This window comes from Parus major, chromosome 15, assembly GCF_001522545.3.
Source record: "Parus major isolate Abel chromosome 15, Parus_major1.1, whole genome shotgun sequence".
Taxonomy (NCBI): Eukaryota; Metazoa; Chordata; class Aves; order Passeriformes; family Paridae; genus Parus; species Parus major.
In genome coordinates this window covers 1,638,473-1,664,167 of record NC_031784.1, presented here as the reverse complement: position 1 = coordinate 1,664,167, position 25,695 = coordinate 1,638,473, and the positions used below count along the sequence as shown (strand labels likewise).

The following is a 25,695-nucleotide window of genomic DNA, read 5'->3' as shown; positions in this document are numbered from 1 at the left end:
CTCCGCCCTGGAGACGGGAAAAGCGCCCGGAGCTCGGGAAAGGCCGCGGGGGAACCGCCGGGACAGCGGGTCCTGCCCCTCTGCTCCGCCCTGGAGAGGCCGCGGCTGCGGTGCTGTGCCCAGCTCGGGGCTCCGGGGTACGAGATAAAGCTGCTGGACAAGGTCCAGCACCGGCCACAAAGATGATTTGGGGTTTGGACTATCTCTTATAAGAGACTGCCGGAGCTGATTTAATAGTCCATTGATGTTTAAACCGTGTGGCTCAGCCTGAGCCTGGTAGCTGAGTAGATGTTTAGAATATAGACATCTCTGCTATGGCCTTTTTCCCAGTTTTAGTCTGGCCAAAGCACTTATTTTCATATTTAGCAGAATGGCCTAGACCTTTCAGCATTGTTTTCTGTTTGGCCCTGGAAGGGTTGGGCCCACATCCAGGAAGGTACTTAGGACTCGACTTCAGCAGGATATAGATGCTTTATGTATTTATAAAGGGTGCTTTCACTTAAGATTTGCTGATCTCTTGATACCTGTGTACACTCTGGAGCCTCATCCTCTTCCAGAACAGGATGGTAACTGATGACAGGTATTTTTGAGGTTCTTAGGAGGTTTCTGCTTATATGCCCTCAATTCCACCTTCTGCTTATGCTCTGAGCACACACTAAATGTCAGCTTCTGGGGCATTTTTTGCATGTCAAGAGCCTCATGATACAAAAAAACCTTGGTGATAATTAACAGTCATGAGACTGCCATGTTTCTGTGCCTGGTATAATTCCTTGATTTTCTCCCAGTTCTCACAGCCTTCTCTGTGCCCCCTTGTGCTGTTTATAGTTCAGTGGGTCTTGTTTGTGCAAATTTGGGAACGTTCCTATTTCTCTGTGTGAATTTCTGTGGTGGAATCCCTTCAAAATCCCTTCTTTAAAGTGCCTGTTGTTTCTTCCCATCTGTTCTTCACAGAGTTCCAGAGCCCATGGCAGTGGCTGCCTTTGAGGGCTTTGCACAAGATCAGGATAATTTGGGAAACTTTCCTGGTGTTTAACTGATGTCCTGACCTGTCTCAACGAATCTATTTCAGGTACTTTTATCTCTCCCAATGCTCAGCTCTTATGAAATTACGTGGTATTTCACCCTCTTCGTTTAAATAAATGAAATAGCGTCCGCTCAAAGAATACATTGCGTCATGGCATGAAACACAGAATTCAGCCACGCTGAGCTTCTTGATGAGGAGAGCTGGGAGGTTTCTAGAAAGGTCCTCTGGTGAGGGTCTCACTGTACAGAAGAAGCATAAATGTGCTTCTCTGTTTCCTCATATGCGCTAAAAACTGGGGAAGTTGTCTTACTCAGAGATAGGGATTTAACAACAATTTGAACAGTGTTTGGAAAAAAATTGGGGGCTTCCAGGTGTCTGAGTTTGAGCAGATCGCAGGGTTCTCTCTTTGAAAATCACCATTATGCTCAAAAAAGTGGCATGGCCTTAAAGAAAGCCAGCTGATGTTACTGTGGACCAGTTTTTAACCTCGCTCACTGTTATATTTCCGTCTTTACTTCATCTCATAGCCTCAATCTGTCATCTTCATGACCATTTGTCATTTTAGACCTTTTTCCCTTAATGTCCTCCCCATGAGATTTTTCTTGCAATGTGTTTCTTTTCTTCTTTTTATTTTTTTCCCCTTTTTCCTTCTTCTTTTCCTTTTATTTCCTTTTCTGCAAACACCTTTGATTTTGATTCTGGTTACTTGTACTCCTAACACCATATAGAGGTTGCAGAGATCATGTTCATCAAATGAGTCAGAAGTTTATTATTCTTATCCAGACTCATTAACCAGCTGGCTGATGCTCTGAATATAGGATTAACAAAAAACTTTCCAAAATCTTTAGATTTCCTAATCCAGCTGGTTCAATGGATCATGGTCAGGCCTCGGCATATTGCAGAGATCGCCCTGAGGTATTATTACAAAACTTTTATGTCATAGATCCAGGCATTTCACCAGTCAATTTAGTATTACAGGTGACTCCAGGTTACCTCAGAGCCCACAACGGGATATCAGCAGCATTATTGCTGCTCATCAGCTCTGAAGCATCTTTTGAACGGCCCCTAATCTAATCTGAGGCAGAAAACATGATTTCATTTCTACCCTATTATTACTATTAGCAGGCATAAGGCAAGGCTTAAAAAGATTTGAAAATGGACAGTTCCAGTTAATCTCATTCAGGCTATTTTCCTCTGGCTATCCTAATCTAGTCTCCAAACTAATTGCAATAGTCACTGCAGTCTTCTTAATGCCATTATCTTATTAATGGTTTGCTTGATTTTCCTTCTTTTACCTCCCTTGTTTCCAAAGTCACTTTTGAAAGAGGGAAAAACTTCTTTGGATAAGGGAAAACTGGAATGAAGGCAGGGAACAATGATGCATAACCCCCTCTTAAGTAAGGATATGATAATAAAACTGCTGCTAGTAAGTGAAAAAGTGCTATCAGGCTTTCCTGGAAGCCCAATTTTATCAGCAAATCCATCACAGCCCTTCCTCCCTGAGCTGTAACTGGGTCAGTCCTTTCTAAATTACACCTTTTTCAGCTCAGCAAGAGGGTTTTTGGGTCCCTTCTCAGATGATATAGCTGCTCATTTTCTTTTTAGGACTGGAGGTTGCTTTGGGTGGCAGAAAGCGGCAGTTTCGGTGCTACTTTTAGGAGGAAACGCTTTGCAGAAAGGGTGTTTTAGACATTAGAATGGCCTGCTCAGGAAGGGGGTGGAATGACCGGCCCTGGAGGTGTTTAAGGAAAGGTTGCAGTGCCATGGTGTGGTTGACAGGGTGGTGGTGAGTCACAGGCTGGAATCGATGGCTTCAGACGGCTTTTCCAGCCAAACTGATTCAGTGATTCTGTGCTTTTTTATCCTAAACCGGGCAATTTCGGCATCGCTGAGGGGAGCCACGGAGGGACCCCCGCCCCTCCCGCCGAGCAGCATGAGAGCGCTCCTCTGATTGGGCACACCTCCCCCTGAGCCGGCCGCTCATTGGCCGCCAGGGAGAGGGGCTTGAGAAACCTCTGCGCTGATTGGTCCCTGCCGGCGTCGGCTCTTCCCCCGTCGGCCCGGCCGCGAGGAGAGCGGGCTCTGGGCTGATGTGGGGCCAGGCGCGCCGCAGCCAATCAGACGCGGCGGCGTCACGGCCGCCGTGCCCGCGCGGGATCCGTCCGCAGCGCGGGCCCGCCCGGCCCTGAGGGGCGCGGCGGCGGCGGGCGGGGCACGGAGCCACCGAGGCACGGAGCCACGGCATCGCTCCGGTGGGAGCGGCTGCTGCGGCCATCGGGGCCAGCCTGCCACCCAACACCGTCTTGTCAGCCAGACCAGAGTCCTCGGTGCCGTGTCAAACCTTCCCTTAAACACCGCCAGGGACAGGGATTCCACCACCTCGCTGGGAAGTACATCCTAATATATAAATACTTTTTCTGGGAAGAAATTCTTCTTAATGTCCAACCTAAACATGTTTCCTGGGACAGCCTGAGACCGTTCCCTCTGCTGTCCCTGTTCCATGGCAGCAGAGCCCGATCCCCCGGCTGTCCCCTCCTGTAAGGGAGTTGTGCAGAGCCACAAGGGCCCCCTGAGCCTCCTTTTCTCCAGGCTGAGCCCCTTTCCCAGCTCCCTCAGCCCCTCCTGGGGCTCCAGCCCCTTCCCCAGCTCCCATCCGGTCTCTGGATATCCTTCCTGGACTGAGAGGCCCAGAACTGGGCACAGTACAGGGGTCAGTAAGTGGCCTCACCTTCCTGAGCTGTGGCCCCCTCTGTACATGGGGTGGCCTCAGTAAAAATGAGAAATTACAGCTTTGCTTCCAGTCCTGGCAAGGAGCACCACAACCATAGATAGCATCATCCACCAGGTGTAATTCTCGACCTGTCCCACAGCCGGCCCTCAGCTCACCCCAGAGCAGGGCAGGCTGTTCATCGCCGGGGGTAAATGGTGCAGAGGGGCTGCCCAGAGCTTTGAGGTCTGTGCTGGTGTGGGAGGCAAAACCCTCCTGCCCCTTTTGGGTTGTGAAGGTGTTTATGACACTACCAGAGCGTTAACCTGTGTGGGGACATCCACTGGTACACGACACGCAGACAACCATCAGTTATCTCTTCTGCAGGTCGCAGGAAGACGGATTCTTCAGGCACTTTCCCCACCACAGGCTGCGGATCCCAAGGCCATTGAACCCTCTGGGACCTGGACACTGGAGCTCCCGTCCTGCCTTCTCCCTTATCTCTGTGTTTGGCAGGTGTCTGGCCATGGATTTCACACTTCCACTGACCTCTGAGCGCTGCCAAGGCGAGGGAGGCACATCGGGCAGATAACGTCCCCATTCCACCTCCACCTCCCCAAGGCCCTTAGGCTCTGGGGAGACTTATTTAAAAATATGCCAGATTTAAGGTCTGTCTCAAGGCAAATAAAAACTGTGGATTGTTTAAATCACATTTCCACAGCCTTCAGATTTAATACAGGAGTTGTATTCTGGTAGCACAAAAATTCAAATGACACGCAGAGCAAGCATGCAATCTACATCACGTATTTTGCTTTCATACACAGTACACCTGCATAATTCCCCATCAAATTCTCACTTTTGAGGTTTCCATGAATTAGAAGCATAACCATGACCTTGAAAATAAGTTACATAAGCAGCGTGGATACACCGTGAATCGTGGAGTAGTTTAGGTTCTAAAAGACCCTTAAAGATCATGCACATTGTTAAGCGCTTTATTACCACCAATTCCCGGCTGAAATCATTTGCTGCAAAATCCCGATGGTGACCAGCAGAGCCCTCGTTTAGAAAGCAGGGAAGCAAGAATAAGTTTTAATCCGAGGGGGAAGCTGTGTAGGCTGAGGGTGTTACACAAATGCAGGTTGGATGGTGAGGCCACGGAGAAACGCGTTTCTTGCCTCATTTTTGGGTCAAAGACACTTGTTGGTACTCCTTCAGGCCTCCTTGGGGAACAAATAAATAACCAGAGCGGCGGTGATTTTGTGGAGATCCGGTGAAAAGTGCGAAGCGATGGTTCCTCCCGGTGCCGACGCGGTGTCTGGTGACCTTTAGAGGTGACAGGGACGGCGCGGCCTCTCTCCCATTCATCCCGGAGCGCCCGCGCCCTCCCCGCGCTCCCGGGGCCGTCCCCTCCCCGCCCAGCCCCGGCCGCCGGTCCCCCGTGTCCCCACCGCCCCCTCGGCTGCCGGGGCGGGGCGCACCGCCCCGCACTTTTCTCTGCGGCGGAAGGCTACGGAGTGATACGTCCGGCAGCGCCTTTAAAGCGTGCGCGCGGAGGAGGGGCCGCAGTCAGCGCCGGGGCGCGGTGAGGGCTGTGCGGGACCGGGCTGTGCGGGACGGACGGTGCTCGCCTCGCTCCGCTGCCGCAGCCATGTCCCGGGAGCCCGAGATTATGGAGTCGCAGGTGATGTGGGAGCCTGACACGAAGCGCAACACCCACATGGACCGGTTCCGCGCCGCCGTGGCTAGCAGCTGTGGGCTCCGCCTGGGTGAGCGCTAGGCGGGGGCAGGCGGGCGCTTCCCGGGGCCGTGCTCGGGCTGTGGGGGCCGGCAGGCGCTGCCTCCCTGGGGTGGTTTCACGGTGGGCCCGCGGCAGGTGTGAGGCTCAACCGTGTGCCGCTCGGGTCTCAGTCGCCCTGCGTGCCCGGGCACTCCCCGGGGCAGTGGGCACAGAGCTGCGGGCGGGATGCTCTGCTTGAGCCTCGGCCAGAGGCCTCCGGGGCGGCATCCGCTGGTGTGAAGCTATGTACAGATGGGAAAGGCAAACAGCCTTATCTGCGCCCGCTGCTGCGGCTGGATGTCAGCCCAGGCAGCGCTACCTGCCCGGGCTCCCGGTGTGCGGGGAGGTCTGGGAGCGGCGCTGGAGTGACTTGGTGTTTTAAAGGGATGGGAGAAGGCGGGGATCAGTGTCGCCATGGCTGGGGTCACTGTGAGCCTTAGCGTGATACTTCAGCAGCGGAGGCGTGTGAGAGTGGAGTTATGGTCGTGCTCGTGTTTCATTGTGAAGAGTATGTGTTTTGTAATGTTCAGGTACGCTGGGAGGTGAATGATGGTGATGCATGAGCTTGTTCAGTGCTGGAAGGGAAGGAGGTTTTGCTGTGCATCTGCCACAGCCCTTGAACTGCAATCCCTACTTTGTGCTTGTTCAGAATTACCTGTGTGGCTGTCAAGAGCTGTGTGGTTCTTTGACTTGGGAACAACCTGTTGTCTCGGAAATGAGGCCTGCTTTAAGCAGGGGTTTGGTGTCCAGAGGTGTTTCCAGCTCAGAGTGTTGTTTTTTCCATACCTGCTGCCTGTAGGTTTCCATGATTCCAGGCTGTTGGGAGTCAGCAGTCCTCAGCTACATCGTGGACGGGGTAAACTGCAGTGCATGTGGAGATCGAACCCTTCAGTTCTGATTATTTCATTTTACATCATTCTCACTAAGTATTTGGGGCCCAAGTTGCTTGTGTAGGTTTGCTATAATCATTTGTCTGATGGAGGGTGAAAGGAGTAGTTTTGGCAAGTGGCTTGGAAGTTTGTCAGTCCGGTATTGGTGTCAGTGGTACGAGCAGACACGTTCTGGAGTGGTGGCAGTGTCAATAGTGCTTCTGGCAGCTCATGTCTAGGAAACAATTACTCACCTTGATTACTGTGTGGATAAGCCTGGCCATTATTTTTGACTGCTGGTGATTTCCTATTGAAATCCAGGTGTGAAGTGTCTGAACTCTCCTGCTGGATGAGAAGCAAGTTAATCCAGGGTTTTAGGCAACTCCTGAGAGGAATGATGTAACTGGCACCCATATGATCAAGAGCAGGTGCAGTTTCAGATGGGCTGCCTGTGTTTATGGCTGAAACAACTAGAACTCTCTTCATCCCACTTGGAAGTGTCTTTCTGTATTGGAAGGTGGATTCCTGTGTATGTCTAGAAGCTGTTGTCAGCTTCCATTAGGTTTGCACTGGTGCTCATTGGTGTGAGTGCTGTTCACAACAAAGAATGGATGCTCTCTGTAGCATTAAGATGTGACCTCTCTGAGGAGAGCTGAGGGCAGTACAGTCCCTTAGACAATGGGCTCTGCTGTGCCCTGGAAATGTAGTAACAAAATGCAGTGTTTGACTGCTGCCTGTGCCCTGAAGGACTTGCATGCTGAAGCTCATTTGGAACATACTGTATGGACAAACCAGAACAAACTGTTCATGCTGTAAGAAGCTAGAAAAATTAGAAACCTGTAGCTTCTTGCACATATCTAATGATGTGGAGCAGGTAGCCCAATTGGGTTTTGAAGGAGGTGGAAACTTGAATTCTTCTTGTGTCAAGTCTTACCTCTGTGTAGCTGATGTGATGAGTAACCTTGGAGTGTAAAAAGGCTGTGTAGAGGCTGGGATTTAGGCCATGTGTAGATAAAATCTGTGTTATGGTGATGAGTCTTTGCCTATCAATAATACTTAGAGGATAATCTAATTTTGATGGAGAGGATTGAGGTGGGAATAAGATGTGGAAGGGACAGGCTGGTTAGGGAAACAGTTAAGTAGTGGCCAAGTGTGAGTAACAGTGCAGAGGTGGTTTTGAATGCTTTTCTTTTAAAAAGCTGGAAGATGTCCTTGTAGAAGAGGGGTTGCAGAGATGACTTTTGCAGCAATTGGCTGGATAATAGGCTGAAAAACCAGAGATAATTGGTGAAAATGCCTTTGGTTTAGCTGAAAGCATCGAATGGGGAGCAGTTGGCAGAGCAGGAAACTTAGTGATGGCAGAAACATTTAATTGGTTGCTGGCACAGCTTCAGGTACTGTGGACCTGATGAGGAAATGTAACTTCCAAGCTTGTGATGAGGAATTTGCTTCAATTATTCATACCTTGAACTGTTCTACACTGAATTTCAGCATTTAGTTTGAATTGTGCAGTCTGTTATGTGTGCTTCTGGTTGCTTGATGTGTCTCACTGTGAGGTAAGATTAAACTGCTTATTTCCATGTTTTCAATGACAGGTCATGGTTTTACTGTCTAGCTAGTAAACATCTTGTTAGACTTCATTCATGCTGTTTCAGCATGAAAAGGTGAGCTGCAGTCTGTCAGACTTCATATTCACTGAAAATTAGCTGTGCTTTTGTGACAGTGATGTTGATTCCACGGCTGGATAACAAGCGCTTCTAATCTGTGTCACTGAGCTCTCAGAGGCCTTTGGCCCCAGACTGGGACCTTACAGCAAATGTCCCTTGTCAGGAAGCCTTGTTTATCTTTTGCTGTGTGAAAGTATTGTGTTGATAGATAGGAAGGGTCAACAAGCAGGATTTGTTTAATCTTCAGTTGCACTGATGGCAGGGGAGTGTGTGTAGATATTGCACGGAGTTATTAGAAAAGGTCACTGTCTCTGGGGTGGAAAATGGCTCGTAACATAGTCAGGTGAGGTGATGCCATCTGTTCAGGTGTCCAGGTAGGCTCTCTGTTGGCTCTATAGTCACTTGCTTTGAGCAGAAGTGATCTAATCTGTGGTCAGGTTTATCTTCCTCATTGTTTTAACCACAGACTTTCTTTATCCAGGATATCCCTAATTGTAGTTTGTGTAGATCCCTGTAATTTTTTGCATAATGCTGACACATATCTATTACTTCCAGCCAACTATGATGATTTATACCAGTGGTCAGTGGAGTCCTACTCAGACTTTTGGGCAGAATTCTGGAAGTACAGTAACATCGTCTGCTCTCGCCTCTATGACGAGGTAAGTTCAGTGCTTATCTTACAGCAAGTGCAACACAAAGGGGAAATAAACTGATGTTACAATCAATCTTTTGACCTCTTATCTTTGACTCTGGCAAGTGATATGAGGAATCAGCCTAGCCCTGAATTTCCTGGTGTGGTGGGTGATAGTTCTGTTGCTGGTACACTTCACGACGGTGAAACTCTTGGGTTTCTGCTGTAGTGTCCTTGTGGCCATGTGCTCTTGCACGCCTTGTCATTCCTGTGATTCCTGTCACTAGCTGCTCATGGGGAGTCTGTCACTGCACTGCCTTAGGATCATGCTGGTGGAATATCACCCTGGTTTTGTAAATGCTGGCATTCTGACAAGTTCATGTTTGCCTTCCTGAGTCAGCTTACCTGATAAGCACAGCTGTTACACTCTGGCTTTCTAGAACTGGTTATGGAAGCTCTGCAGTCAGGTGTAGGCTTGAAATATCTCTGAGGGAATGGTGGTGGTTGAACACCAGCACAGGTGGAACACCAGCCAGTGCCACAGAGTTCCTTTGGAAGAAAGGTGACTCTGCAGATCTTGCAAATGGAGCCCTTATATAGTTCTGGTGTAGGATGTCAACATCACCCCGTGGTTTTCCATTTGAGGAGGATGTTGGGATAATTACTCGAACAGCTCGATGCAGTGGAGCTTTCCTGGGATTTAGTAGGGAGGAGTGGACTTGTCTTAATGCCTGGAGTCCCTCTGTTCCAGACTTCTGAGTACTGGCAGTCCTGCAGAGGGGACTGCTAAGTGTTTGACTTTGCTGTTTTACTGATTTCTGTGCTGATATGATGGACCAGGTGGTTTATTCCTGCCATGGGACTGTTTGCTCATGTGTCCTGTTTAATGTGACCCACCCTTCAGAAGAGTGAATGCAGCAAGTGTGTAAAATCAGCCTGCTTTGAAGTGTGTGGTCTGAGCACTACAAACACTTGAACTTTACATTTTCTGTAGATGCTAGCTCAAACTCTGGGAACTGTCAGAGTAACTGAGCTGGTCTGTGGTAGCTAGAGGGCTGAAAAGTTTGATTTCAAGTGTCTTACAGCTTAATCCTGGCTGTCTGCTGGAAGTAAACATTATGTTTTGAGGTAAATAAATTTTTTTTATGGAACAGAGTTGACTCTCTTGTTCCCAAGCAGTGAACCAACTTCTACTTCCACAGGTCATTCTAAGAAAAGCAATAAAACCTTGTGTACATAGAATAAAACCAGCCAGGATTTTATTTAATCCTAGTAAAGGCTTTAAGTATGTGATGTAGAAGTGCTGGTGTGTCTCTGCAGCAGTTGACATCTGTCACTTGTGAAATGAACAGAGGCTCTTCAGTGTGCAGAGCTGTGCTGGCAGGGCAGCCCTGGCACTGGAATGTCAATTTACAGGCAGCTGTTTTTAAATGCAGGATGTGTCTGAATTTCCCCTTTTGCTATGAGAAGCACTTGACACCTGTTGGTCCTGTGGAGGGGCCTCTAAGGGAAGGATCAGATTGTTCATCTAACAAAGTACCACTGCCAAAGATTGAGCTTAACCTGGACTCCCAGGTGTTACCTGGGGAGAAAATGCTGGAGTACGAGTCCAGCTCCTTGTGCTGGTGAAGCTCTTAGAACCTCTGTGAAGGTTTTTTTCCACTACAGAAAAAAACAGTTATGTTGGATCTTGTCCTGGAAAATGTTGAAAACATTCTGCTCACTTTTCTTCAAGCTGAGGAAGTCAGAAATGAGTCAGTTTTAAGAGCAGCTTCTAATTGCTGCAGTAATGCATGTTAGTATAAAAATCGTTTGTGCAGCCTGAGTTGATAAAATATAAATGTTATAACTCAGTTCTTGCCAGTTGTTAGGAGCAAAGAAATCCAAGTTGCCATTTTTAGAAAATATATTTGAAATAAAATAATGCAGTAGTGCACTTGCACATGAGTTTTAAGTTAAAAGTTAATTTTAAGATTGCCTCCAGTAATACGTACACTGCTCTCAAAGCCCAAAACCATTGGGTTTTCTGGAATGGGATGTGTTTTGAGGCTTGCTTGGCTTTCAGAAGAGCCTTTCACTTGAGCTGGAGGAATGCTGTTTCTGTAATGTATGTGCAATCCATGAGAGAGGACCTGAGGGTATAAACTGAAGCTTTCAAAAACACAACTATAAAATAAAGGTTCTATTTAAAGATTTCCAAATAAATGTGCTGCTGAGCAGCTGAATCACTAAGCAGAGGGACATATTGGAAGGAATTTAGGCCTCTGGCTAATGCTAAGGGGCTCTTTACCTATCAGCATTATTAAAGTTTGTCTTAACTATGACTTATGAAGGGATATTTTAATACTTTGAGGCTTATTTAGTTGAAGATGGGGGAAGTTGTTTCAGCTGACTCTATTTTTGATGAGTTTTCATTGCATTTTTCAATTCTTTGCATGTCTTAGTCCTAAGTGAGGAGTTATTTAATACAGGTTTATTAGGTTGTTGGAGCCTGTTAATCCTAAAAAAGTTGAGAACCTGAATAAAAAGCTGGAACTTCTTCAGTTACATTTGACTATACAATTAATTATTTTGAATTACCACTGTGTGAGTTCCTGCTGTTGGTGTCTGTCACTTGTGGTGGGGGAGAGAGGATGCTCACACCTTCCACAGAGGGAGGCTGGGCTGGCACAGAGTTGTGCTGGTGCTCAGTCCCTGTTTGGGGTGTTCCTGAGGTCTGTGTGGCTCTCCTGCTCTGGGTGTAGTCACAATGGTTTGTTTTACTTGGGTATTAAAGGCTGGTCCAAAGGTAGAACTGTCAGGAAGGCACTTTCCCTGGTTTTGTTGTAATGACATCTTTGCTTGTGACAGTTGACAAATAATTAAACTTTCCAGGCCTCTCCTTACAGGATCAGTGTCTGTAAGCTGGGAGAAATGTTTCTTGCCTAACAGAGTCTGCAGAGAGCTCAGAACTGATGAGCTGACTTCTGTGCAGGGCAGTGAAAAAGCAATTCTATTACAGTTCTGATGTATTTCTTTCAGGTGGTGGATACATCCAAAAGTATCGCAGATGTCCCCGAGTGGTTTAAGGGCAGCCGACTGAACTATGCAGAGAATCTCCTGAAGCACAAGGACAATGACAAGGTTGCACTGTATGCAGCAAGTAAGGACAATTAATGCCTTGTGTTTATTTGCTGTCCTCAGGACTGGGCCTTATTTATCATTCCATGGTGAAACATGGAAATAAACTGGTTTGGATGAGGAGAAAAAAGGGTAATAAAGTCAGTCATGCTGCACAATCTGTGATACAGCTCTGAGAAAAACCCCAAAAACCGAGCAAAACATGCTCTGGGAATATAGATACAGGAAATCCTTGGCAAGCTAAATGGAATTTTTTTAGAATGTGTTCAGCTGCATTAAGATAGTGAGGTCATGCTGTGTTTAACATCACTTGGTATTTGAGATATTATTTCACATTTGTCATAGACACTCACCTACTGCTTGCCTTCAGGAAGTATTTTGGCACTCTATCTTGATAATGTCCTTCCCACCCTCTTCCTATGCCTTTTATTTTAGGAATACTGAGAACTACAGAGGGTTTTGGCAGAAATTAGCTCTGCTTTTGGCACCACAGAAACAAGTTATGTGCCTGGAAGACTTGGAATTTTACTTCTCTGGAGCACTAAATCTCAGTCTTAATTTTTGTTACACTGAGGATTTGAGTCTAGTAAAATCTGTATACACTCATAAGGATGGTCTTGATAAGACACAGAAAAGGGACTTTTTTTTTTTTTGTCTGCTGACTTTGGTAACTTTAAAAACCAGCTCTGATCTCTGTAAGGTGGGATTAGCTTCTGTGCAGGTGTGTGAGGGAGCTGCATTTGGGGCTTCTCTTCTGCTGGGCATAATCCTTACCATGAGACTGACCAAGCAGTGATGTTTCTTCATATCTCATCAATGAAGCCTTGCAGCTCCTCAGTAGAGAAAACAGTGCAGAAATCTGCATTGATTCTGTAGGTGTTAAAAATCTCAGGTTCTGATTTCAGTGACATGGAATTCAGTTTTTGAGTTACAAATAAACTGTTTTTAAACAGCTGTGTGAGGCAACAATCACCTTCTGCAAGCTTATTGCTGGAGAAATACCAGTTGCATTTCACTGGTTAGAGGTATTGAAACCTGATCTCATGTATATTAAAATAAACTACCAGTTCAAAGAGGATGGTGAAATCTGTGACCCAGTTTTGGTGGAGTAAGAATTGATCTGGTAAAGTCTGATGGAAATGAGGCTTGTAACCAAAAGCTGCCTTTAAAGTAATAATTTCTTATGTATTATTTAATGGAGGAAAAAAAAGTCAGTGGAGTTGAGTGCATCTGGTACCTGAATGCCAGACATTGATTAATAAGTCAACTCTAAATGTATGGAGAATTGATGTGATGGATTTGTTAGTGTTAAAAGCCAAACATGTGACTTGAGAAAGTGGAATTAAATATTGTCACTTCAGATTATCACAGGAATTATTATCAATTCAGTGAATTGCTTGGTTTGACATGGGATTACATTGTTCTATAAGTCTTTTTGTTAGGAAGTCATGGGTGTATCAGAGACTGCTTTGTCACATATTCACTGGTGGTGATAGCAAAAGGAACAAAATTATTTCCTAGTTGATTATTGTAAGAATGCTGGAATGAACAGTTGTCTCCTCTGTGGTGAACAGACTTCCACCTGCATTTCTTTTGTGACCTTCTGCTGTGTTTAATCTTCTTAAGACCTCTTAAGTCAGAGTATTTTTTGATAACTCCCTGCTGCAAGGTCAGAGTGGTGGTTTGGGGGCCTGGGTCAGGTTTGTGTTCACTGGGGATGATTCTGTGGGAGCCTTGTGGATGTCACAGGGCACAGGAATGTAAATGTAACTTTCCTAAACAGCTTCACTTGTTGTGGGCTCCCGGGGTGAATATTTTTTTGTGATTCCCTTCTCCTGGGGCTTTAATCATGGAGCAAGATCATTGTCTCATTTCCTGTTGCTCTGTGGGAACCCAGGCTCTGTTGGCAGTCCCTGCTCAGCTCTGAGCTACATGTAACAAGGACTTGGGTTGTTTTACATCATGACCTGCTCCCTTGCTCTGTGCAAGTCCAGATTTATCGGTGTGAAGGTCTAAGAAGGCAAAAGAGTAAAAAATACCATTCCCTGCTGAAGGCAGACTGAGGGCAGCTGTTCTGAAAGGAGCAGGTGTACACTCACCTTTCCTGTGGCATCCTTGGCATGTGTGTCCTCATGAGAAGAGCTGGACACTGGAAATAGGACAGGCCACACATTTGCAGCAGTCACACTGAGAAAATGCAGGAAGGGACTTGAAGGGGACAGATTTTTGCTTTCATAACATTTAGGTTTGTTTGTTTTGTTTCACGAGTGATTTATTAACAGCTTATGTAACACCTGATTTTCTATACAATAGGGAAAACACCCTGCAGATCCTGTCAGAGGTGAATTGAGTCCAGTTCAGTTTGTTTGTTTTCTGCTACGTTGGCAAAGGCAGATGTTCCAAAAGCACATCAAAAGTCAGGCCTGGACGTGCATGATTTCCTAGTCACTGACTTGCTGTAATAAAATCTGAACTTGGAAGCTGGTGCTGCTTCCTAGACCTGAGGAGAAAACTGAGCCAAAAGGGAAAATGAGGTTCTTAGAAATTACCCTTTGTGAGTGCAATCTGTTTGCCACAAATCCTCCTTGAGAGCTCACCTTTCTCCAGTGAAGTTTGTGTTTCTGCAGATGTGTTTATCTTTATAAATGCCCTCATGCCTTTTGAACAAATACCACTGGTTAATATTCTATTCCCATTAAAAAGAGGAGGTCTTGGTGCAGCATAAGAGGAACTTCAAAAGCAAAAATACAAATGTTAGTAGAAGCTGTTCTCTCAGAACTGCTTTCTGTCCTTCTAGGATTAGTTGTTTGTACTAGACTCGTGTTGCAATGCCTGATTTTTGACAGATTGCTGTAATTTTCTTTCCTCAGGGGAAGGCAAAGAAGAAATCCTGAAAGTTACTTTTGAAGAACTGAGACAAGCTGTAGCTTTGTATGCTGCAGCCATGAGGAAGATGGGAATAAAAGTAGGAGACAGAGTTGTGGGTGAGTAATTTTTTTAAGGGACAGGAGGTGGGATTTTATTTTCTGAAATGTGTGAGTGAGTAGTCAGAATTACAGAGACATGACTGTGAAATAGTGTTTCACAGAAAAATTCACATAAACATTCTAAAGAGAAGGCTCTTGTGCTGCTGTATTTACATTTGTAGGAAATGCATTTCTAGAGGGAAGGAACCTGGATTAGCCTGCAGGTTCTCTAGCACTGAAAGAGGAGGGAAAATGCTTCATTCACCAAGGTGTGCTTCAGAAATTCTGTGGAAGCAGATGTGATGGAGACTGTGCCTCTAGCTGAGCCTGGAGTCACAAGGTCTGGGAGATTGATGTGGGACACTCTGGAAATGATGGTCCAGGGCTGTTTGTCCTGGTGGCACTGGCAGTTGCTGCCCCTGTGGCCCCAGGTAAGCCAGCTCTGAGCTGCAGGTGTGCAGGAGAGAACTTGTCCTGCCACCACAATGTGCCAGTGAGCAGCTGCTGGGCAGCAACTCTTCAAGTCAGCAGTGCAGAGATGGGAGTTAGAACCCTGTGGTCCTTTCAGCAGCTCACCACATCTGCAGCAGTATTTCCTGTCAAGAGACTGTCATGTGTGTTTTTCTGTATAAACAGGCTTTTGTCCTGTAAACAGCTTGTCCAGTGTGCAGTCCAGGCTTGGAAAGGAGTTTCATTTATTTTTAAATTGCTGGGTTTGATCTTCCAGCTGAGCTGCTTCACCTCTGTTTTGTGCTCTGTGATATTCTTTAATTTGTCAGGTCAGACCTGCAATATCCTGGAAACTCCTTGGCTCCTACCTGGCAGTTCTGGTGTTTGTATCATTGTACTGCTGGAATCCCATGTTCTTTGAGCAACACTTGGCCATTATCCTAAATAAGTGTGTGTAAATTCTTACATGATGCAAACCCACAGTGATGAAACTCTTGATGTGTTTTCTGCATGCTACAAACTTAAACCTGTGTCTCGAAAACCAAATTTTAAACCCACAGCTATGACCTGGAAATGTAAATCTACTCAGTAGAGCTCATTTCTTGCATATTGTATGAGTATGCTCTGGAACTGGCAGCCAAACATGAAATTATCACAGCTGGTGGCTTGGTTTTTAACACAGAATTAAAGCTAAATCCTTAATTAGGTATGAACCATGCAGTGAAGTTGAGAAGGTTTGTCTGAATGAAGATGCTCTAATTTTATCTCAGTTTTCAATCTTAATGCTGTCATGTTCATACCTGACTGTTTCTTGAGCAGCAACAGCGGGGAAAATGTACTCTGTGGCTGGAGGAAACATGGTCCTGAAATATGTACAGCTGTAGCCTGTGCTCCTAATAATGCAATTACAATTTTAGTAACAATTCCTTTTAGTTAAAGGCTGTCTTGTTTTGCACTGCAGGCTGGCTGATTTTTGAATTTTTCTTGTTTTGGTGGCTGGCTTACCTCTCATTTAAATTAAAAAGCATAGTTGATAGTTTTTTAAGATGTTATTAAAGTCCCTTTAGATACTTCTACGGGGTCTTCTTTCCTCTGTTTCTCTGCTATGCCTGGGGGTATTGTCAGTCATTGGAAGAGCTCAACTGTAATGTTGTCTCAGGGGCTGGAGCTTCCCAAACTGAGCTGGGGAAGAGACATGAAGTGTTGGGTGGGGAAGCTGGAGTCTTACACCCACTTGTGGTATCAAAAATCAGGCTATCCAAAACTTGCTGGAATCCCCAGGGATGTAATTTGTCCCAGACTTTTGAGCAGATGGCAGAGGGAAAGGCAATTCCCACTGTGGTTCATAGTGGTAGCACAGGGCATGCTTCTACTGCTTCTGAAAAATCAGTTTTTAAATAGAAAGGAGATATTCTATGAACTTCATTCCGGCTGCCTAACGTGTAGTCAGCCTGTCAGGTTCTGACACCCTTTGTTGACACTTTCTCTTAGAATTTGAGCTGTTAGAATTACACATGAGACTACTACCGTTGTTTTCCTGTGAATTTCATCTCCATGCTTTGCTGCCTCTAAGACAAGACTGTTTTAACTTCTCATTATACTTAACATACCCCCTAGTTTGTTCAATACAATTCATGGTTGCATCATGACAGTAATAGCATGTTGAAGCTGGAGGTGGGTGAGTGTGGGTGGACAGGCAGTGGTGTCAGCACTTTTCCAGCTTGATTTCATTCCAGTCTTCCCTTTCCATCACTGAGAGCACTTAATAGTGAGCATAATTGAAGCAGATGTGTTGTGAAACATCTTTCTTCCTCTGAAGATGTCTTGCAGTACTGTCAGTGGTGCTTGAACAGTTGGGTGAGGCACAGAACACCTCCTGCAAACTGCCCACATCCACATGTGAGGTACACCTGGTCTCCCACTGCCCTTCTGTTTGGCAAACAACAATGTCTAAAATAAGAATAAAATACAACTGAGATGATGTTTCTCCTCTCTGGATAGGTTGCTTCTTCCTATCCCAGAAGCCAGCTTTGCTCTGTTACAAGTCAGCAGTTAAAGGCAATCTGATCTTCCCCATGCATTCACACAAAAACATCCTCAACAAAACACCCATCAATTCCATTGTCTAAAGCTGCTATTTTATCTATAGCAACTGTATTAGCCCTGGTTGCTTACGTGGGTTTTAAAGCTAGCTTTGTAAGAAGATTAGTGGGGTACTAATAGCTTCAGGCCACAGTAGTGTTAGGCAGGGTGGCCACTTGCAATTCCTACAGGAGTATGAAAGGCTGGAGAGGGAAAATGGGAGTCTGGTCTTGGAATTCTGTTCAGTTTGAGAATGGTGTAGTTCAGTCATATGACATTGAGAAGATATTTTAGTTGCTGCTCCCTGTTTTCCTTCTTCCTGATGTGTTCTTTCAAGGCTCAAAAAAACCCCTTTGATGCAGGGTCCCAGGTCAATTGTTGATTTATTTTTTTTTTTCCCTCTAAACTGAATGTTTGGGTGCCTCTTTTTCCAAGAGGAAACCTTTATTAAACTTGAAGGCATTAGGTCCTTGCATAAAACATGTTCTCAGCACTCTGAGAAATCAGATTTTTGCCACAGTTTTCAAACATAATTATATCCAATTTTTGGACTACAGTTTTTACCTATTTTGTTGCTAAAGTGCTGCAGCGTAAATGAACACATGTAAGTGTAATCTTGGTGTGTGCTAGATTAAGCAAATAACAACTGACAGAAAATGCTGAGGCACTTAGTCCTGAGCAGATCAGGCTGTAAGTGCCTCTTAAAAAAAAAAAAATCCAGACAGTGTTTTTAAAATGCCACTTGGCACAATGACAACAGGTTTTATGTCAGGTAAAACTTCCATTTCTCTGTTTTTATGGAGACTGTGTACATTTTTATAAGTCAGGAGGAGTGCTGCTGGGACCCTTGTGTGTCATACTCTGATATTCCTGCTTGATGTGTTCCCAGCTCCTGTTTTGAGCCCTTTATTAATTTGCTTTCTAGGTCACCCAAAGCAGGAAAACCCTTCATTTCTGGTGACAGAAGGCAGTTTCCACCTTAGCACCTTCAAGAGAGGGGTAAAGGGAAGATGCAGAGATAAATACCTTCTGTAGCCTTCCCCATGCTGACAAATCCTAGTTCTGATCCTTAGCTGAAGTATTAAGGATCATGGAGGCTCTAGTTAAATATATGAGCAAACATGATAAATATTTAAATCAGCAATACCATTATTCCTCCATAATACAGAGCTTTTGTACACAGGCTCTGTGACTCCTGCCTGATGTTAATCCAGCTAAAGAAGTTGCCTTTTTCATCCTCTTTGTCAGCAACATTCCTGTTTCTCCAGTTTTAGACCCTGGGGAGCTGTGTCAGCCCACTGAGCACCCTGAGGAGTGTGCTGGTATCTCGAGGGGCACAGTCAAATGCAGGGAGCTTTACAGACATGGCACTTGTTGTGATCAGCCTGAGAATCTCAGGTGTGGGTGGAAGAAAAACATAATTTTACTTATTTCTAAATGAGAATCCGGTTTTAATCCGGTAGACTGGCAGGAGAAGTAGTTTGTGTCATTTAGCTGTTGAGAGAAAAGGAACATGAGCCCTTTCTCTGCTGTTTGGAGAGCCAGAACAGACCCATATTTTTATTTGTGGTGGTGTTGGGACAAATCTGTGAGATCCCAGAGAGCAGCAAGGCTTTTGGGATCAGGTGAAGAAATGCAGAGTCAGTTGCTGTGCATGTTTTGTACCTCTGGGCACTTTTGGCTGGGATCCTCCAAAACTCAACCACCACCTCAAAGCCAGCTGACAAATGAAAGTAATGATTTAATTGTCTGGCTCACAGTAATCAGCAGAGACCTGTGATCTTGCCTTGAGGGCTTTTGTGTGCAGTGGTGAAATGGAGAATGCTTAGAACTGTAACAATTGCTCCAGAGCATGGGGAGAGATCTCTCAGTGTTCTTTGCACTCTGGCCCCATGATGATCCCATCCAAGAAGCGCTCAGTGGAAATATTTGGCATTAAAGAACTGCTTTTGTCACACAAAATGATATTTTGGTCTGTTCTGGTTCATATATTTCAAATTATTTAGGGAGGAATATTTATCTTACAAGAAAAATCTGAGATTTTGGGATACTGTGCCTTGTATAAGCCTTGACCCCAAAGGAAAAATAGAAAAATAAATAATGGTTTTATGGGCATGAGCTTTTGCTGCACTTTGTGCTTAAGAACTTCATGGAACAGACCACTATAAGCTGTAGGCAGTTCTAGGGAGTAATTTATATCTTAACATGGCATGAGGCTTTTATTCACAGCTGTTTGTTTTCCAGACATTGTTGGGCTTAAGTCATAATGCTGTTTTAAAAGTTACTACTCCCAAAAGCACAGCAGCTTTCAGTAACTGCAGTGGCACTGCTGGCTTAAAAAACTGATTTCACTCATTTTTGAATGAGGAAGAATCTCAGTTTAAGACTTAATTTTAAAGTTCACTTCATAAAAAGTTGAAAAAGGATGGAATTCTTTTCCAAGCAATGTAGCAAAAACCTCACAAAAATCCATCTTGGTATCTTTTTACTTGGTAATATTAAGATAGCAGAAATTGCTGTTAAGATGTATGATCTTAGTTGCTGTCCTGAAATGTCCATCCATAAATATCCCTCTTTGAGAAGTGCCTGGCACTGGTGAGTGTTTGCTGTCTGTAGATCCTTGGGGTGCAGCTGCAGTCCAGGGTCTCAGTGCCCACCACTGCTGTTGAACAGCTTGGAAAGCATTTTTATTGCCATTTAAGTTTTGTTTCCAAATGTAGAATTCTAATTAAATGTCAGAGTACCACAACTAGACCCATCCTGTGCTTTTTTAAAGTACCTGGACAGCTTTTTGGTTGCTTAAGAAAGGTGATGTGAAACTCCTGATCCACCTCAGTGTAGTTTGTGAATTCCAGTTGCATGTTTTCATTTGTGGGCTGGATTCTGAGCAGTGCAGAGTCAGACTCAACAGCACCTTCTGCAGAGCTGCTGAAATTGAGCTCACTGAAACTAAATTCTGACTTTCTTGACATTAATTTATTCTGTATGTCGTGATAAATTGAATTTAAATCTTGAAATCTTGCTGCAAGCTAATGAGAGGAACCTGAAGAGCCACATTTGTGTGGGAATGTTCCAGGGCTTGTCCCACTCTGTTACTCCCTTATCAGATGAGACACTGGTTTTGCTTGTTTGTGTTTGAGATTCTGGCACTGTCTACCAGACAACATTTAGCTTTGTGAAGCTCAATATCTGCTCTTGAGCTATTTATAATCTTTCCTTACAGATACTGGTTCTTTCTCTAATGGCTGTTCCTACAGTCTTGTTCTATTTCCCTGAATGCTGCTGTATTCTTAGTCTGTGTACCCTAATCAATTCAGTAATTTTCTCTCCCAAGTTACTCTTCTCAGTGTGCTGCCCTCTTATCCTGAAAGGCTTATTAATTAAGCAGGAACACTTGTAAATTGGGAGCAATATTGTAGATAAAAACCCTGATACAAATTATTTTTGTAAATGCATTTATTACTAATTCCTTGTGTAACTGATTTGGCTTCAAGGTACGACACTGTGTGGAAAACTTTTAAAGTTTTCATTCTAGGATTTTGCATTTTTAAAACCTGTTTACTGTATGATTACATAGATTTTTTTAGTGCTGTTCCATCTGTAAGCATTCCACCTCTGCCCTAGGTTATTTGCCCAACGGCATCCACGCGGTGGAAGCGATGCTGGCCGCTGCGAGCATCGGTGCCATCTGGAGCTCCACATCCCCAGACTTCGGCATTAACGTGAGTAACCTCAGTGCCTGTGCAGAACAGCCTCTCTGTGTCCCAGACCAAGGTGAGGGTGATGAATTCAGGTGCCAGATGGGTTCTGTTCCCTCCAGGCTTGCTGCCACCTCCTGGCACAGCCCTGGCGCTCCGGAGCGTTTCCAGCTGCCGCGAGCTGCGCAAACCCGCTCGCTTTCGGTTGTCACTGCTGATTAGCAGCTTGGTGGTTTGAGTGGCTTTAGCTGCCCACTGTTGGGATATTTTCAGATGGACTCCATGGTCTTGGTGAGCTTTTATTATATTAAATATGCAAATGAGCAGCAGTGCAACAGAGTTGTCTGAGGCTTGGCTCTTCTCAAATCCCACCCCAGGCTGCTTAGCCACACTCTGCTTTCCACACTCCAATTTCCTTGGCTAAGTAGTCCCATCCTTGGCCTCCTGTCAGGGTGAGCTCAGCACCACCCTGCTTGGTCTTTTCCACAAGGCTTTATTTGCCAACAGTGAGGAATTTCATTCTAATATCACTAACCTGATTAACTCTTTTTAGTGTAGAAATAAATGCTGCGTGTGAGATATCGACATCTGAACGGGTGTGACCTGGAAGCTTTGGGAATATATTCTGCTTTGTTTGGAAAGTTTTTTGCATACATCAATAACAGATCTAAATAACTTCTAAGGGGGTAGTGAGCCTTTCTTCTATCTAAAAGTTTATATATGAAAAATGTAGGGTTTTTTTTAATTGCAGTGTGGAGAACAAAGTTTTTAAATAAAACCCTGAGTTTTAGTGTTAAACCCCAGTGCCTGGGAAAATGTATGGAATAATCATTCCTGGACTAGCACTAGAGGGCAGCAGCATTCCATGCTCTTACACTTGAGAGTGTATCATTGGGAAAAAAATGATTAAAAAAATCATTACAGCATGTAATGATCAATCTGTTCTACAAATACTTTCTGCTTGCTCAGAAAATGATGGTATGGAGTATTTTCTGTGCAATGTGATTCGATTTCTTATCTGGGGGAAAATTGTTCACTTAACTTGCACTACAAAGGACTGGTATGTTTTCTGTCCTTGTTGGTGTGCTGTTGTTTGCAGTGCCCAGCTTTTAGTTTTTTGTGATAGCTTTTTAATGATAGCTCGGCCTTGGAGCTGCAGTGCCATCAATATCATTTATTTTCCTTTGGCAGCATGTGTTGGCACAAATTAAAATCCTGAAATCCTGAGGGAGATCAGCAGAGGCCTTCAGAGACAGTGGCTTCTACCCTGAGGAAAAGCTATTCCTCCTTTTTGTGAAGTTGCATTAGTCCTGTTAATACAAACGAGGATTTTTGCGCTTGGAGAAATGGCGCAGCATTTTCAACATTTGAAGTCCAATAGTGTGTGTGTGTGCTTTGTGAAGCTCAGAAATGTCACTCCTCAGAGCTGCCTACACACTGCAGGCTCTGAATGCCATCCCTCCAAAGGCTTCAAGCGTTGAGGAAGTCTGCTGTCAGAGAACCACTGAGCTGCCTCCCACGCACAACGCCACTCTTGGCAGCTGCTGCTTCATCTCTCTACTCCCCGTTATCCATTTCCATAAATTAATGGGAAACTGGTGGCCTGTGCATGAGAAATGGTTGGATTTTTAAGTTTATAGAGAAGCTCTGCTCCCAGAACTGGCTGAGGAGCCTTTGGTGAGCTCAGTGCAGCTCCATCTGTGGGGCCCTGCACAATTTTTTGGACTGAAGTGGAGCCTCGTGGACTAGAATGAGCCATATCTGCTACACCTGAGCTTTTTGTGGAAGGAATTCCTTGCTGAGCTGTCTGGTTGGATTAAAGCTGCAGTGTAGCAATTACATGTTCCATCTGTTTGTATTGCCTTTGTATCATATCAGAATGCCCTGTGGGATTTGATCCTGCCAGTGCTAATGAATCTAACTGGGTGTGTTAGCAGATTTGGTAGGACTCTGAGAAATGGAGCCCATCTCTGCTTCTGATTCACACTTCAGATTTGATTCTTCTCTTTAAAGTATCCTTAGTGCTCATTGATCTTAATATTTAAACATCAGGCAGCATGGAAAATGGGATGTGTGTGCTCTGCACTCAGCATGAGGGTGTGTACACACACATAAATGTACCCAGCACGTGTCTGCCTGCTTGGTCTGCTCCTGGGAATTGCCACAAAGGAGGAGGTATGAGAGTATACCAAAGCAGCAGCAAATCTGACTTCATTTTACCCTCCCTTAGAGAATAACTGTAATGTATTAATTAAATCTCCATTTCTGAGTTTGTTAGGTAGCACACTAGGGCCTTCTTGAAAACTTCTTCTGTTACCAGAACAGATTCTGCTGATTTTTTGTTTTAAAGTAATTGGTAGATGTGCATGTCAGTGCATTGTCACTGTATTTTCCTAAATGTGAGCAAGGAAAAGGAAATATAGGAGGGAAAGTGACATTCTCAGCTAATACATTTATGTTCAGCCATATCCCTATACCTTACCTGAAGGGACAGCATGGAGAAATTGTCAGGACTGGACTCCTGTCCTTTTGGAGCGGTTTATTTTTCAATTCTGAGCAGCCCAGCTTGGAAAGGAGTGTAACAGAGATTAGCTGATTGTGATGTTTTTGCTCTCATCTACTGATTTGGTAATAATTTGTTTCTCATTTTGGCTGCAATGTAGAGGGCAAAATAGAAAACAGAAGAATAAAGAATGCTGGGAAGAATAAGCAGATGACTCAAGTCTGATTTCTGCAACATGATTTAGGAGATTGTTCTTGAACACTTAGCTGACAATTTACAGTATTGTGTAATCTTGTAGTTCTTAATGCTTCAAGTAATGGAGCTGGAGAGGTTTGAACATCAGTGTGCTGAGAGCTTTTATTGAAAGGATTTGCTTCTTGCTGTTGAATACAAAAAGATCCATTTCTGGTAGGCTGCTGCATGCAGTGTACATGGAAAAAAGTAAATGCCAGAAGGGTTTTAATCTCAAATAGGATGATAGCTGTGGTAAATTCCTGAACACAGTGTAAACTGGAGGAGACACCTGAAAATTTAGCATTTGAATGTGCTGTGCTGTGGAGATTCTAAAGGAGCTGTGGTATCTTTTGTTGGTAGTCTGTGTGTGTTCAACATCAATTTATTTTGCTAAAAACCTTTGTTAGTGGTGGCAGAACAAAGCTGCCAGTTCATGTGGGGGCCACCTCACCACATAAATGCTTCTCCCCCAAGAGTGGTGCTTGTTCCCCCAGCCCTGGTGCTCTGTCACAGCAGCTTGGGGAGCTCCTTCCTGCAGGACATCATGCTGTGCACCTTCATGGACATCAGGTGCCCAGTTCCTGCTCACATCACAGCTGCTTGTCCTCTTTACATAAACCTAATCTGCCTTGCAAGGTGATTTTTTTAGCTGTTTAGAGCTTTGTGCGCTTGGCCCTTCCATAAAGGAAGTTCTTTGATCTGTGGGGGTTTTATCATTGGTTGATGTGTTTGGGGGTGATAAAAGATTGTTACAAACCTTTTGTGCTTCAGAGATCTTGAGTGAGTGAAAGACAAGCAGGCAGTCTTTTAACAACTCTCCTGTTGATTCTTGTCCTTAATCCTTGCTTGTTTTGAAATTTGAAATTTCTTACTGTAGCAGTCAATTTCACATTTTGAACACATTTTTCTGTCTCTTTAGGGTGTACTGGACAGATTTTCCCAAATTCAGCCTAAGCTCATCTTCTCTGTTGAAGCTGTTATATACAATGGCAAAGAGCACAACCACTTGGAAAAGCTGCTGAGGGTGGTAAAAGGTATTTCACTGCATCCCACCTGTGGTTCTGTGAGCACTCAGAGCCTGCACTGCCACTCCTTGTTGTCCTTCCTTCTTTACAGCTACTTCTTTACAGCTTACTTCTCTGCAGGCCACTGAGGTTTTCAGAAGAGATTTGGGTAAAAGCTGAATGGTCTTTTCTGTAATTTCAACTGTCTTCTGCTTGCTTAACTTTAATAGATCATCAGAAATTAGCCAACAGTAGAAGCAGGGGAACAGGGGCTGATGAGGGTGTTTTTAAGCTCAAGCAAAGTGCTGAAGACAAGTGGGGGGAGGTATTACAGCACTAGAGCTGGCACATAAAAGGCTAGCAGCATTGATGAAATTATATCTTGGGTAACAATTCAATCCTCTGGGGTTTCAATACTCAGTGCATCAGAATTATTTGTGTTACTTAGTGCATTGCACTGTATGATTCAATCAGGCAGAAAAGCTTGCTTATGTAACTGAGTGTAGGAAATAATTGTGCTCTTCCTTCTTCCAGGGCTTCCAGACCTAAAAAAAGTGGTGGTGATTCCATATGTATCTTCAAGAGAATCCATAGATATTTCTAAGATCCCAAACAGGTAATGGGAACACTGCTGGGTACAGAGGTGATCTTACACATGGGCTGGGGTAATGCTTTCAGAAAGTTTTCAAATGTTCCTTTTTTTTTTCCCCTCCTTCTTACACAGTGTCTTTTTAGAAGACTTCCTTGCCACTGGGAAAGGAGACCAGCCTCCCCAGCTGGAGTTTGAGCAGCTGCCTTTCAACCATCCTCTCTTTATCATGTATTCCTCAGGCACCACAGGGGCACCAAAATGCATGGTTCACTCAGCAGGGGTATGTCCTCCCTCCTGGAGCTGCACTGCCTGTGCTTAACTGCTTGCCTTACATTTTTCCTTTAACAGCATCACACTGTGATATGTTTTAA

The 25,695-nt window shown here is 44.6% G+C and overlaps 1 protein-coding gene and 1 long non-coding RNA gene across 2 annotated transcripts in view; both read left to right on the top strand.

Annotated features, from left to right (window-relative positions):
- Positions 1-6: 6 nt before the first annotated feature.
- Positions 7-4,465, top strand: LOC117245188. The gene is made up of 3 exons (XR_004499550.1): positions 7-137; positions 952-1,069; positions 4,119-4,465. It is a non-coding gene; the product is annotated as an uncharacterized LOC117245188 (long non-coding RNA).
- An 834-nt stretch (positions 4,466-5,299) lies between these two features.
- Positions 5,300-25,695, top strand: part of AACS (acetoacetyl-CoA synthetase) — a 37,886-nt gene continuing 17,490 nt past the window's right edge. Inside the window, exons 1-8 of the mRNA XM_015644309.3 lie at positions 5,300-5,497; positions 8,600-8,703; positions 11,697-11,817; positions 14,666-14,779; positions 20,918-21,015; positions 24,648-24,762; positions 25,267-25,348; positions 25,457-25,604. Of these exons, the coding sequence (XP_015499795.1) occupies positions 5,380-5,497; positions 8,600-8,703; positions 11,697-11,817; positions 14,666-14,779; positions 20,918-21,015; positions 24,648-24,762; positions 25,267-25,348; positions 25,457-25,604 (900 nt within the window). The 5' untranslated portion in view covers positions 5,300-5,379. The remainder of the gene's footprint in view (positions 5,498-8,599; positions 8,704-11,696; positions 11,818-14,665; positions 14,780-20,917; positions 21,016-24,647; positions 24,763-25,266; positions 25,349-25,456; positions 25,605-25,695) is intronic.